Source organism: Sinocyclocheilus anshuiensis, unplaced genomic scaffold, assembly GCF_001515605.1.
Source record: "Sinocyclocheilus anshuiensis isolate Anshui unplaced genomic scaffold, SAMN03320099.WGS_v1.1 scaffold521, whole genome shotgun sequence".
NCBI lineage: Eukaryota > Metazoa > Chordata > Actinopteri > Cypriniformes > Cyprinidae > Sinocyclocheilus > Sinocyclocheilus anshuiensis.
Window position 1 is genome coordinate 684,163 of NW_015540882.1, and position 15,404 is coordinate 699,566.

Genomic DNA, 15,404 nt, shown 5'->3' on the forward strand with positions numbered 1-15,404 from the left:
CACACACACACACACACGATGCGCAAAACTCCGCATTTGAACAGTCAATAGCAAATACTTAAACTAGTAACAAAACATACTTACAGTCGCTGATTCAGAAGCGCCAGATTGTCATAGCAAAGTCAGAATTACCTCCTCTCCTAGGTTCACGAAACGGTCGTCCATAAAATGCATTGCTGTTCTGTTGTAAGTATCTTAAAGATTCCTAAATGCATCTACTTCTGGAAGGCCAAATAAAGTGCTTTTGCTTTTGCCTAGAAACACACAGCGTCTCCCTGACATGGCTGCTTCAACACTAACTGCGGTTACTGAAACCACGCCTTCTTTCTTTGCATGCACATTTGGGCGCATTATGCAAATATTCCCACATAGTGACCTAGATATGTGGGGGCGTGTTAGAACGAGCCGTTTTAGGGGGGCGTGGCAGAGTCTTAACTTTGATAAAGAATATCTCTTTGGTTTTGAGACTTTAGTCTTTGCAACTTTAGAGATCTTATCTATTCATGAACAGCTTGTAACACTCCAAAGAGAAAGGAAAACTTGAAATCGTATCATATGACCCCTTTAAGGGGACACGCAAAATGTGCAGTGTTGGGGGGAACTCCAGGAACGTGGTTGGGAACCACTGCTCCAAACCTCTTGTCCTTCATAAGGTCGCGTGGAAGCCAGAGCCTATTCCAGCATCTCGGGCCAAAGGAATGGAAACAGATGGATGACCAGTTCAACATGAACTACTTTTGCTGGCCACAATACTCTAAACTCAAAACACAACTCTCTCATTTGTGTGACTTTTTATTTATGCTTTGGAATTTTACAAGAAAGGAAGGAGCTATAAAAGAGCAATAGCGTATTCTCTTCAATGTTAAAACATCCTATAAACTATTAATGCAACAGATTTCTTTTCTTTTTACACATTTAGTTTTTCAGAGACACTGCTGTTGGAGGCAAAGGGTTGTGGTGAATGTGTCTCTAGGCAACAGGGCTGGTGAAAGCCATCAGTTCTCCTAAAAGAGTCAGAGTTATGCTTGAATGCCTTGGGTGAAAAATTGAGTTCTGACAAGGGCTTTCTTGCATCAAGTGTCAAATACTATGAAATGAATTCCCTTCAGAATTGTGATTGTATTGTACATTGTACAAGGCTTATTATATGCAACATAATGAAGAACCCCATTCATATAGTTTGTCTTGACAGCAGGGTTTGATATGATTAGGGGGTAGACTGGGGCTGATAACCAAAAGGTTGTAAGTGTTAAGACCCAGGAGACGTTTTGATGCATGAAAAAGAGCAACTAAAACTTTCTGCAAAATAGAGCATGCCACCACTGGCTGTTGTCAGTGCCACATTTGCATGTGTGAGAAATGTATATTTTGAACACCTTGTTCTGCTGTGGTGTGTTAAAATAGCCCAGGGCCTGGATGGAAAGTTTTTGTTTAGTACGTTAGTGGTATTGTAATATTAAATACTTGAGTGCTCCCTTTCGTTTTGGCTCTTATTTGAATTGAGCTGCTGGTACCTTTGACCTTCATGTGAACTCCCTTTGAACGTAACACAGAGCTTAAGCACTTCACAGTGTTCATCTCACACACATTAAAGTGCAGAGTGTGTGACAACAGCCACCTCTGCTCTCTCTTGGGTTTCAAGCACACATCAAAGCCTGTCTCATCTGTGTGGAGGGGCTCTGGTGGATTGAAGGGTGGCCCCGTCATTTGTCAACCAGACACTGTGGTTTCTCTGATATGGAGTGACCCACATATTAGCAAGGCATTGACATTGAGATCAAACAGACAGGTAGTCTGCACATAGGCATAGGCAAATCTGACAAAGGTGTCCTTGAATGGTTGTGAAGGTGATTGTTAGGGTGTTCCATAAGGCCACTAGGGTGTTGATATGCAGTTGCAAGGGGGTTCTGGGGGGTGGTTATGTGGGTTCTTAGGAGTTCTGGGAGGTCACTAGGGCATGGTAAGGCAGTTGCTAGGATATTGATATCTGGTTTCTAGAGTGTTCTGGGTGGTTGCCTGGACATTGATAGACAGTTGTCAGTGTGTCTTGAGTGACTGCTAAGGTGTTGTTAGAATGTTGCTAGGGTGTTATGGGTGGTTGCTATGGGATCACAGATCTAGAGTTCAGGGGATTGCTAAGCATAGGGTGTAATCGGTTGTTATGGGTAGTTTCTATGGTGTTTTAATGCAGTTGCTATGTTTTTTGGGGGGTAGCTAAGAAGTTATAAGGGTGTTGTTAGATGGTTGCTAGAGTGTTATTGGTGGTTGCTAGAGTTTTCTGCGAGTTGGTAAACATTATGAAGTTGATAGGCACAGTCAGGGTGTACCGGGTGTTTATTATGGTGTTAGGTGGTTGGTAGGGAATTATGGGTGGTTTCTATGGTGTTCTGGGTTGTTGGAGTTGTTGAGGCTATTATTAATGTGTACTAGGTGGTTTCTAGGGCATCGTTAAACACTTGCTGTGGTTTTCTGGGGGTAGCTAAGCAGTTAGGGTGTTGTTAGATGGTTTATGTGGTGGTCTTGGTTCCTAGGGCATTGTTATGCAGTTTCTAGAGTTTTCTGGGGGTTGCTATGTATCAGAGTGCTGCTAGGCACTTAACAGGGTCTTCTGGGTGGCTGTTATGGTGTTAGGTGGTTAATAGGGCATTATGGGTGGTTTATAGTGTGTTCTGGGTGGTTGCTATGGCATGGCAGTTTTTTTTTGGGGGGGGGGTGCTGATAGGGTCTTCTGGGTGGCTGTTATGGTGTTAGGTGGTTAATAGGGCATTATGGGTGGTTTATAGTGTGTTCTGGGTGGTTGCTATGGCATGGCAGTTTTTTTTTGGGGGGGGGGTTGCTGATCATAGGGTCAGTTGCAAGGGTGTTATCAGTGGTTTTTAGGTTGTTGTAATGCAGTTGCTGTTGGGTGGGTGTTCTGGGTGGTTTCTAGGGCATTGTTAGCCACTTGGCGTGGATTTCTGGGGGTGGCTAAGAAGTTGGGGTGCTGTTAGATGGTTGCTAAGGTGTTCCTAAGGTGTTTGTGGTGCATTGCAAGGCATTTGTTAAGCATAAAGGTGTTGCTAGGCACTTACCAGGGTGTTCCGGGTGTTTTATGGTGTTGCTGGGGCGTTATGAGGGGTTTATAAGGTGTTTTGGGTGGTTGCTAAAGCATTGTTTGGAAGTTGATAGGGTTTGCTGGGAGTTGCTAAACAGTTGCCAAGGTGTTCTAGGTAATTGTTTACTAGCCCAAGTCAAAAAGCCCACCTCTGATTCTTTATTATATTTTGATTTCTAGATATAACTTGGCCCCCTCCTTCAGTGTCCTTCAAATTAATTGTTGTAAATTCTGCTTCATGTTGCCTTTAAAAATCTTACTGTGTAAGGCCCGTTCATAAGCAATGGATTCTCATCTCCATTAATCATTCTCTTCTCTTTCTTTGTGAAAGATGAGAGCAGTTTGAAGATGAACCATGTGGATCACATTCCTCAGACACTGGCCAGCCATGGCCCCGTCCCAGCAGAGACCCACACCCGCAGCCAACACGGCGCCGATATGCTGCAACCAGACCCCCGCGACACCTTCTTCAACAGTAAGGCTCTATCTGTCTGTTCAGGTCCGCTTTCCAGTCCCCTTTTATTTGATTCCTCTGTCTCTCTGTTGCTATTGAGTTCACTGAAATAGTTGTTCTTCTTTTGTGTTTTGTATTTGTGTTCCTGAATGACAAATATTGTATGAAAGGAAAATTTGATAATGTGCCTTTGGTAAATCTGGTCTTTCTCACAATACTCTATAGTTCCCATGATTGACCCCACTCATCTTGAAAATGTGTTGCCCGCCTGTCTCTACTCGCCAACATATGTGGTCAAAGACTTCCCTATCGCTCGCTATCAAGGCCTACAGTTTGTGAGTTTAACAAACATATATTTCTGCACACATTTTGACAAATAGTACAACAGAAAATGCCTTTTGAGTAACAATGCACTTGCACCTGTTGCCGTATAGACTTGCTGCTGTAAAGTACTGAAACCTCCTGTGCGATTACTGCCCCCTTTTGGCTGACAAAAGTAATTGCAGGCATACCATAAAAGCCAATTAAAAGCGCATAAACAATTAAGATTAAGGTGAGAGCAATTATAAACAGGAACATTTACACAACATATCATCAATTATCATCTTTATATTATAATTTTGTATTTTGTTTATCGCTGAAAATCATTCAAATTACTGCATCAAATGAAGAAGCAAACATTTGTTTTGACAAATCAGACTTCACAATGCTGCATTTTAGAGGGAGTATGATTTTTTTTTCTATATCCCACAATGCAGTGTGCTTAACTTGACCTTCCATTTGCAGTAAGTGAACCTGGAACAGTATAGACTTTTAATGTAATTTGAATACCAAAGGTAAAGACATTATACACAAAGTTAATTAAAATTCCAAAATTACGGTTTTTGTTTCCTGAGAAGAAAACTCTACCACTTGCCTAGTTAAAAAAGTAAGAAATATTGAAATGTATATTGTTGCATACTTTCACATGTTATTTTTCAAAAGAATTGTAGGCAGCATACAGTACAGTATATGCTACACACTACACTTTTATCTAGTATTTCAACATTTCAAGTTAATTATCGGGGTTGTCATGTCTGGTGTTTTGTCTGCAGGTCTATCTTTCTTTTGTCTATCCCAATGACTTCACCCGCCTCACCCACATGGAAAGAGAAAACAAGTGTTTCTATAGAGAGTCGCCCATCTATTTGGAGAAGTAAGCTTGTGTATAGATTGTAATGACATTAAATATCTATCTATCTATCTATCTGTCTATCTGTCTGTCTGTCTATCTATCTATCTATCTATCTATCTAATTTTGAATTGAAATGGTTACTCTGAATCGCGTATGACCACTGAAACAGAGATGAATAAATACATTTCTCTAAAACTCTATATTTCTCTTTCATGGACTCGATCTTTCTCTCTCCATCTCTCTCTCTAACAGGTTTGGCTTCTATAAATACATGAAGATGGATGAGGAGGAAGATGACGGGCCATTTTTCTTCCCTAATCCTGATGGTGAGTTTTCATGTGTGTGATCAGTGATCCAGAAGAGGAATAACACTTCATTAGTGCATCGTTCCATCACAAGCTGCTTTATTAGAACGTGGCAGATATATTCATCAGAAGATAATGGCCTTGGGTTGGAGCCAGAAAAGAAATGAATTGCTGGAGTTGTGCTTATTTTCAAAGGGTTAAGGCAACGAAATGAAAATTGCTGCCGAAAGGTGTTTTCATATCAAGATAAACTGAAAATAAATACATTTACTGGAATCATCATTTGAAATCTTTTCAGAAAATTCTGATATCAAAATAGAACTACATGTTGTTTAGGTAGCAACTCTGATGTTTTTGGTAACATCCTGAACTGTAAAAAATTATTTAAACAACTTTACAGATCAAATAGTGCATGTTTTGACAAAAACAACAAGTCTGAACAAGAACGGAAGACCGGCTGAATGAAAATGCAAATTCACTCTCTGCCAGTAGGTGGCACTTATGGAAAGCAGAAATACAGCGGTTACCATAGTTACAAAGTATACAAAGCAGCATTGCACTTATAAACACTACTTTATTAGACATAACAAGTTAAGATGAAAAGAAAATGCCATCAGAACTTTTCAGAAAACTGTCAGTTCCCTTAGATATACATTCGTATACCCATATAAACTCCTCCGATTTCTAAAAATCATGTGAATGGCCTATTTCAGTGTCTGAAAGTTTTGTTTTGCGAAAAGGCGACAAGTTTGCAGGTATGGTATATCTGTCCAATTTCACAATGCCTATTGCAGGGTCTCTCAAACATATTGCAATTCCAGTAGGTGCCACTTGTAGAAATTTCATACTACAGTTTTAAAGTCTTGGTATGAATAGGCCTAAAAGTTGCATATTGCCGGGAAGTACTTTTCAAGGTCTTATATAAGCTCTCTTTGTGAGGTTAACCTCAACTGGTGGAGGAACACTCAAAGTGTCTGTTTTTGGTGTTTTTCTTTAGATTTTCTTGAAGAAGAAGAGGGTGTGGATCCAGAGGATGAAGCACAAGTTGTTGGCACCCAGTCAGCAAAGAAAACTGCCCAACCTAGCCAATCAAATCATACATCAAGTCCCTCCGAAAAATCTGATCCCACAATGCTGGAGAAAAAAGAGGTAGAGCCGGACAACCCAACTTCTAGGAGAGAGCAAAGGCGCTTTTTCACAAGAGCAAGGCAGGTGGTTGGGTCTCAACCTCAAGAGACGGACCAAGACACTCTGGACCGTCAGGCTAAGGTAGGGTTACCAAAAAGTGAGAGTGTGGTGCGAGGTCGTTCTCTCACTTGGGTTCAAAGAGACCGCCGGGACTTCAGAGAAGGTTGGTCAGAAGATCGTGCACCTAAAATAAGCAGATCAACTTTGCTATTCCCACTAAAATCCTCATTGGTGGCCCTTAACAGTCAAGCCAAGCAAACCCTCAGCAGTCCTGCCCACACCGTTCCTTCCCCAGGTAACAAACATGCTCATGACAACAGCCACAATCCTGGAAACAGCCACACCAACAAGGAACGCAAGAAGGAGGACAACAAAATCTACGTCACAAGACCTCGCCCTGCTAAGGAAAAGCAAAGTCCTGTTTCACGCCAACACAGAGAGGTCTTCCCTGGTGTTTTCCTGTACCAGAACAGCAAAACCACAAAGCTGGTGAACCTCAGTGCCAAACCAAAGCTCAGTAAAGGAGCTCTGCGTGCATCCCAGTTAATTGTGCGGTCTCCTCTGCAAGAGAACAAGGTCTTTCCAGCGAGCCCAAACTTCAGCAAGCCAGCTGAAAATTCCATGCCCCCAAACAGAGCAATCCCAAGCCGCTTTGAGAGGAGGATACGAGGGGTCTGGGAAAAACACCAGCATCCCTTGAGGCCCATCACAACCGCTCGACCACCTCCTGCTCCCACCCCTCCATCCACTAACTCCTCTGAGAACGTGCTTCCGACCGAGCCTCTCCGTGTCACTTCCTACTTGCACACCTCTAAGATAACCGAGTCCCAACAGCGGCGACCGGACACTGACCCAGAACCAGAGGAGGACGGAGGCCTATCAGAGTATAGCTATGAGGATGTGGAGCCTCGCCCCGGGTGGGCAGAGGAGGCCATTAATTGGCAGAGGACGTTTTCCGTCAATAGCATGGACTTTGAGACATTGCGCTCTGACTGGAATGATCTTCGTTGCAACGTGTCTGGAAACCTGCAGCTATCTGAGAGCGAAGTGGTGGACGTACTTGCGCAGTACATGGAGAAACTCAATGAACGCAATGGAGGGTGAGGCTGATACATCAAATATATTAGTTTCTGATATATCGGTAAAATATAAGTATTCACACATTATATTTTTATATGTATATCTTTGGTGATTTTTTTTTTTTATGTTTTCTGCTGTGTAACTCTACTGCCATTTGGCGATACAGAGACATTTAATTCATACACATTTAATTCACAATATATCGGTAAATATCAGTTTTCTCACAGTTTATGTGTTTTGACATATTTTTTTATTCATTGTTACATTCCTTTACAGTTTCTCTTCCTTGTCTGTCTAGTTAGTGATACAGAGGATTAGAATAATTACTGGAAAATGGACAGCTTACATTTTATATATTTTACACATTTAATTGGAAAATATTACTAAAATATTGGTAGTTACAGTGTGTATTTAAATTCTTTTTTTTGTTTTTCATTTATTGTTAAAGTTCTTTTTCCTTGCTGAATATCTATTTGTCAATACAGAAAATTATTGTAATTACTCTTTTAACTGCATTCATACACATTTCACTTATATAAAAATATCGGTGTCCGGTTTGTACACAATGATTGTATTCTTTTTTGTTGTTGTTGTTCTGCTGAAAATAATTGCTGATTGCTGATTGATAATTGCTTTGCAAAATATTTGTAAAATATTTGTTTTCAGTTTCTTTTTCCTCTCTAACTGTACAGCTATTTAGCAATACTGTAATGCTCTTGAAAATGGGCACCTTACCATTCATACACATTTAAAATTGCACCAGTGGTGCATATTTCAAGTAAACGCACAACCACTCACTCCACCATTTAACCTTTTTTTTCCCAAAAAAAATGTATCTTCCTTTCTCAGGATTTACACTCTCCTCCGCATCATAAACGTAGAAAAGCGGCGTGACTCTGCACGCGGTAACCGCTACCTAATAGAGCTGGAGCTAATGGAGAGAGGCCGTAAAGTGGTCCGTCTATCTGAGTACATCTACTTGCTGTTGCACCGTGGCCGAGTGGAAGACAGTCTGGAGAATATGGAAGGGGTCACAGCATCATCCCTCTCTTCCCCTTTCGCCAGCCCACCTGCTCCACCCTCCCACACACCTACCCATGGGGCCCACGGCACCCCACAGTGGAGCACAGTGTATGCCAAACCCCTGCTGTGCCAGCCAGTGATGCTGCAGTGGAAAAAGGACGTCATGGTGCATTTTGTGGTACCAGGTAATAATAGCTAAATATCTATCTATTTTTGTGAAACTATGTACCCAGATGAGTGAGTCTTAATCTTTTATCACCACAACTCAGGGATTGTCAACTCTGACCCTCAAGGTCCATATTCCTGCAGAGTTTAGCTCCAACCTTGTTCAAACTCACCTGCTTGTAACTTTCTAGTAATCCTGAAGAATTTACTTAGCTTGTTCAGGTGTGCTTGATTAGGTTTGGAGATAAACTAAATATATCTCCAATTTTTTTTTGCATGATATGATTTCTTTAAATGCCACCTTGTTTGAGGTTTTTTTTATGTAATGCACTGACGTTCATAAATTTTAAAGTGCGACTTAAGTGTCTAAATACCTCTTGGGGCCACTATATTTTGAAATTCAAATCTAGGTGGGGACCTGGTTTGTTTTTCATGCTTGTTTTTAATTTTTCAATGTATTTTTATGTTGCAATGAATTCGAAAGGTTTTGCATGGTGGGTTACTTTTGATTGGCAGATATGTACTTTTGATTGCCTGTTCTGAAATGCCATTCTTGTACGTGGAATCTGTCACAACTAGCCTTAGTAGAACAATACATCTACAGTTTGGATTTGTTTAGCAGAAACTCAAACTACAGGCAACTGGTTTACATAACACTCACTCGAAGATGGTTGGTTTAATAGAACTGTATTAAAGGAATAGTTAAATAGGAAAATGAAAATTTTGCTGAAAATGTATGCACACTCAGGCCATCCGAGATGTAGATGAGTTTGTTTCTTCATCAGATTTGTAGAAATGTATCATTACATCACTTGCTCACCAATGGATCCTCTGCAGTGAATGGGTGCCATCAATGAGAGTCCAAACAGCTGATAAAAAGCATCACATAAACAATATTTGAAGAGTTTGGTTCCAAAACGCGATAAACGCCATTTTAAAAAAAAAATTGAGTTTCCGCCAAAATCAGTATTGTATCTGGTCGGTATTGAAAAGTCAATTTTTTATTTTACGCAAAATGCGACATCCGTTATTCTGTCATGTTTTCTCCCTTTCTTTCCAAACCACGACAAACGGATTTATAGCGTTTTGGAACCAAACTCTTAATTTTACACAAGTTTCTCATGTCTTTAACACAATTCAGTAAAAACAAAATACATTTTGGCTTAATAGGCCAACTGGGACAACTGGGGAAAAAAGTCCACAGATGTAATGTACGTATATAAACTAAAAATGAAGCTCTTAACTCCTTGTGAGTATAAATTAAATATTTAAAATAAATTACATTTATAGAACAGCATAATCATATATTTTTTGCCTTGTCTGAAGTGTTAAAAACAATAACAGCTATATCATATAAATACTGATACAAGTAATTTTTTGTGTGATGCAAATAAAGAGCAAATCTTTGTTTGGATCTTTGATATGGCTGATGTATGAATATTATGTATTATGGTTATTATTATGTATTATTATTATTATTATTATGTATTTGTTGATTTGTTTCCTATAGTTAAGAATCAGGCTCGTTGGGTTCAGCAGTTCATTTCAGACATGGAGTTCCTGCACCGTGAGACCAAGGACAACAACTTCAACATCATCATCGTGGACTTCCAGAGTGAAGACATGGACGTGGAACAGGCTCTCAGAGAAAGCTCCGTTCCACGGTACACTAACACACGCTTATGGTGTGTTCAAGTCATGTCGGATAGATCGTATTTACGAGTTGAACGCACATGAACGCCACCACAAAGTCGTTATTACGAGTGGGAAACTCGAAATTTTCTTTAAGCCCTGAGTTTCCGAGTTGGGGGCGTCAATGAGAAACATGGCGGAATCGATGTCTGTAGTTGACGGTAAATTTTTGTTTAAATTGATAGTTTAGTTGTCCTATAAACTTAAATTGGTCATGTTCTTGTTACGCAGCTGAAATCCAAGTAAAAAAATGCAGACCCTGTTGTATTTTCTTGTAATTTATTAAAAGAAGGTACACCGCCATCTTGTGCTGACTAAACTGACTTGAACGCACCTGACGTCTAATTACGACTCCCAGGAGGACTTGAACGCAGCATTATACACAAACTTTGCTAAAATATTTGTTATATAGAAACATGCATATGTGGGTAGTTGATGTGTCTTGCTCTCTGACATGCTAAACTCTTTCTAAAACTATTTTATTGAGAGACTAAATATATATTTTAATATATATTCTTAAATATGCAAATAATAAATATACATTTTGTATATATGTATATATATATATATATATATATATATATATATTCAGCTGCCCATTAATGTATGTAGCATATAAACATAGAAGCATGTTACTATTGTATATATATATATACTGTGTATATATATATATATATATTTCTGGACTTTTTTGGACACAGATATGAGTATCTGAGGAGGGAAGGAAACTTTGAGCGGTCTGCCGGGTTACAGATTGGTGTGGACACCATAGAGGTAATCATACACTCATAGATTATCGGATTGCAAATCGGATTTATTATAATTCCAAAATGACACATGGTAGATTTTCAGACGACTTCAGTAATGTTTCATTTGTGCATTAAAGTGTCACTTTATATGGTAACGTGCATAATGACACATAAATCGTTCCTGTTGCTCAACTGTTGCATCTAGGAATGCAGAGGTCATGGGTTTGATTCCCAGAAATCGTATGTGCTGATGTAAAATGCTTTGGGTAAAGTGTGAAATACATTTTTAATATAAAGACATTATCAATATTATCAAGACTAAATGTTTAGGAAATACTGTATAAAGAAATGTATATTTAGTTGCCTAAGTACCAAGATTCAGGGTTTTTTTTACATGAATTTACAATCAATTGGTAAAAGATGCATCTTTCATAAAATGAAAATAATGAGCCTGACAAAGACGTAAATGTTTGTTTTGTTAACTCACACATGACGCAGCATTATTTCACATACAGCGATTAAACCTGTAACCTCAACGTGACTGTGATTATCAGTGAATCACTTTGCAGAGACACGTCGGATGAGGTTTGAAGCGTTTCTAGGAATCCTTCTCGTGTTAATGAGTGTATAAATGTGGCTGGTGATTCATAGCTGTAACTTCGAAAACAAAGATGACGAGCAGGATGTGTTTAATCAGTCATTTAACTTTGTACTGCAGCAGTGTGGGCTGAGTTTTGCTGATGTGTGTTTGCAGGAAAGTCACAGTATCGTGTTTCTGTGTGACCTGCACATTCATTTCCCTCTGAACATCCTGGAGAACATCAGGAAGCACTGTGTGGAGGGCAAACTGGCCTTCGCTCCGATAGTCATGAGACTGGGCTGCGGCAGCTCACCGCAGGAGCCTGATGGTATGACACATCTGACACACATGCTGAAACACAGCCGCGGTCACCCCACACGTCTTCTGTGTCTGCAGGTTACTGGGAGGTGAACGGCTTCGGCCTGTTTGGGATCTACAAATCAGATTTTGACAAGATTGGTGGGATGAACACAGAGGAGTTTAAGGAACGATGGGGAGGAGAAGACTGGGAACTACTAGACAGGTAGAAGCACTTTACAGTGAACAAGTTTATTTTAAAGTATTCATTCATTTTTGCAATACAATTTATGATATTATTATTATTAGGAATTATTATGATAATGATAATACCTTAGTTATTTATGATAATTTAGAGACTTTGACTGTGATGTTTTTGTTAGTATTATAATTAATAATAATTATCATAATAATATGTTAAATATGTTATTATTAATATTGTTATTAAAATTATGATATTGAAATATTATTTTGTTGTTAATAATAATAATAATAATAATCAGTATTATTATTATTATTAATAATTATTATGATAATGGTATTATATCAATTATTTATGATAATTTAGAGACTTTAACAGTGATGTTTTTTATTATTATTAATAATAATAATTATCATAATAATGATATGTTAAATATCATGTTATTATTAGGAATTATTATAATAATGTATATAATAATGTTAAAATGTGTGTATTATTTATGATGATTTAGAGACTGACTGTGATGTTATTGTTAGTATTATTATTATTATATGTTAAATACATATAATTTTATTCATATTCTTATTAGAATTATGATTTTCACAGTGATGTTATTACTGTAGTAATAATCTTCATTATCATCAATCATATTAAATACGTATTATTTTATTTATTGCTAAAGCAATTATGATATCGAATTGAGAGATTTTGACAGTGACAATATTATTGTTGTTGTTTTTAATAATAATAATAATAATAATAATGTTAAATAATAATTGTATTAATATTATTTAAATTATACTGAATTGAGAGTGATTTTGACAGTGACATTATTATATGTTATTCCTATATATTAAAAAATATGATTTTTATTCATATTAAAATTATGATATTGAATTAAAAGAGATTTTGACAGTGATGTTGTTGTTATTTTTATTATTATTAATAATATTTTTAATAAATAAATGTTAAATAAAAATAAAAATGATTTTAAAATTGTTAATTGTTAATATCTATATAAAATGTTAATATTGAATTGACAATTGACATTATTTTTGCCGTTATTATTATTAATAATAATAATAATCATGTTAGTATTAATAATAATACAAAATTATATTAGTTAAATTATAGTATTGAATTAAGAGAGATTTTGACTGTTGATTGTTGTTAATAATAATAATAATAATAATGTATTATTATTATTATTATTAATCATACTCAATTGAAATTAAGTATTAATTGAATTAATTGAATTATAAATGATTACAAATGGGGGGGGGGGCATTTTATGAAAAGGAAATGTATTACATTATTGAGTTAAATTAATCTCTCTATCTCTCTTTTTCAGAGTTCTACAAAACGGTCTGGAGGTTGAGCGTTTAAGATTGAGAAACTTCTTTCACTACTATCACTCTAAAAGAGGCATGTGGAACTCACAGTCCAGTAAAGCTCCTAAAGGATAAAACTGAACCTCACTGAGAGACTACAAACTAACTCAGCACAAGATCGGGACCTTAAAGGACCAATCGATTGTGTCTCTGGGACCCTTTCGTGAGGTCCGTCTCATACAGGAGGACCCGTGACACTGCCAAGCTGCTGTCCAAACTCAACACTCGAAAGAGACACAGAGACTCTTATTCACTGAGCGTGTATTTGTATGTTTCTCTGTCTGTTAAGTCAGGAGTTCTTTTGGTAAGCAAACTTGAGTGATCATTGAAGAGTTAAAGGAAAGGGAAATTGTTTCAATTTTACTCCAAACTAGCAGCTCAGGCACTTTGGGTCACATAAATATGGTTTGCACTTAAGATATTAATGCTGAAATGATTGTCTAAAGGTTTAGATGTGCGCTGGTACTTAGACGTCTGCTTTTATATAGCTGTAAATGTCACTTCCTGTTCAGATGTGACGCCTTCTTACACTTGGACTGTAGAAATTATCTGATATGTGGCGCCTCGTGTGGCTTTTCCTTTCTAAAGTCCTGCTGAACTTCCGGACACGACTGGACCAAGAACAGCCTGCTGAGCTATGAAATTAAAATGATTTGTCTTTTTATTTGTCTGTATGTCTGAGCTGCTTCGTTTCCTTGTTTCCGATTGATTTTCGTCTTTATTGGCTAGTTTCACAGATGCAAACCTTTCAGACTGCTGTTTCAGTCTGGGCTTTAGACTAGACGTAATCTCTGTCCCACTGATGCAGTATCCATTTCTACAGAGTTTAACGGTAGGGAAAAAAAGATGTTCTCCAGAAGCTGTGTGCCTTTCTTTGATGTAATTGAACATGGCAGTCCATACAGGGTTAGGAAGGAGTCCTGATGTTTAGCCGTCTGGATTGTGTAAGTCCCTGAATAGTGATGTGTTATGGAGATGAATGAATAGTAGAAGATGTTTAGAAAGAAAATATTTGTTCAGAATAATCTAATAGCTTTTTTAATTGAATTTTAGACTTGTCCAAAGTTTTCACTATCACTTGGTCCATTGTTCAAGAAATGTTCCAGTTTATTTTCTCTCTCAAAGGTGCATCTTTTACCACAGAAAATAAGACTCCTGCAGTTTGTAAAGACAAACAGTAGGCCTACAGTGTTTACTGTAAAGGACATAAAACAGAAGTAGCCTATATGGGGCAAGGCACTAAATATAACATTCTAGATGTTAACATGAGACAAAAGTGGTAGAATTAATTATTTCAAATGCTGTAAGAACAATATAAAGACGGCAAAGATGGCGAGTTACGCAAAAGATACCGGAAATAACGTAACTATTCGAGAACTACTGTCAGTGTTTACATAAAGAAAATCCAGCTGTTTCGGTAAAACTAATCTGCCTTAAACTAGTCCCATAGCTAAAGGGTTGTTTAGACATCTTTAAAGCTCACATAACACCTATATTTCTGTGAAAATCGTTTATAAACCAATTAAATACAGCTGTAGTTTCAGTTATTGCATCATCTGGAATATTTTGCTCATAGATTTCAATTTTAAGTGCGTTACTGTAAATGCGCTTTTTTTTTTAAACCAGGCAACGAGTCGAAATGACTTTCTGTGATAATCGACAGCATTTTGTTTGACTACCTATATATCTGAAAAGCTTGTAGATGAACACGGTTTTACACTGACACGGGCAGCTCAAGTGTCTGAACTGGTCTGTCTGTCGTTTATTTCAACGCTGTAACATACAAACGCCCGCGTTTGCAAGCTGGCATAACATTTTGATGTGTTTTGATTTCATATCAGAAATACCGAGAGCGATCAGCCCAGCTTTTGTGAATTTGAAACCTGACCTTTTTAAAAGAGTAGCCTACCCTGTTGAAAAAAACAGCATTTGACGCTGTGATGCTGGTTTAAGCTGGTCCTTTGCTGGTTTAAGCTGGTCCTTTTGCTGGTTTAAGCTGGTCCTTTTGCT

At 37.8% G+C, this 15,404-nt stretch overlaps 1 protein-coding gene across 1 annotated transcript in view; it reads left to right on the top strand.

Annotated features, from left to right (window-relative positions):
• Positions 1-15,289, top strand: part of LOC107688567 (N-acetyl-beta-glucosaminyl-glycoprotein 4-beta-N-acetylgalactosaminyltransferase 1-like) — a 189,300-nt gene extending 174,011 nt beyond the window's left edge. The window contains exons 11-21 of the mRNA XM_016486272.1: positions 3,426-3,569; positions 3,774-3,883; positions 4,643-4,743; positions 4,975-5,048; positions 6,025-7,315; positions 8,145-8,503; positions 9,994-10,147; positions 10,877-10,949; positions 11,679-11,832; positions 11,901-12,027; positions 13,355-15,289. Of these exons, the coding sequence (XP_016341758.1) occupies positions 3,426-3,569; positions 3,774-3,883; positions 4,643-4,743; positions 4,975-5,048; positions 6,025-7,315; positions 8,145-8,503; positions 9,994-10,147; positions 10,877-10,949; positions 11,679-11,832; positions 11,901-12,027; positions 13,355-13,469 (2,702 nt within the window). The 3' untranslated portion in view covers positions 13,470-15,289. The remainder of the gene's footprint in view (positions 1-3,425; positions 3,570-3,773; positions 3,884-4,642; positions 4,744-4,974; positions 5,049-6,024; positions 7,316-8,144; positions 8,504-9,993; positions 10,148-10,876; positions 10,950-11,678; positions 11,833-11,900; positions 12,028-13,354) is intronic.
• Positions 15,290-15,404: the final 115 nt, after the last annotated feature.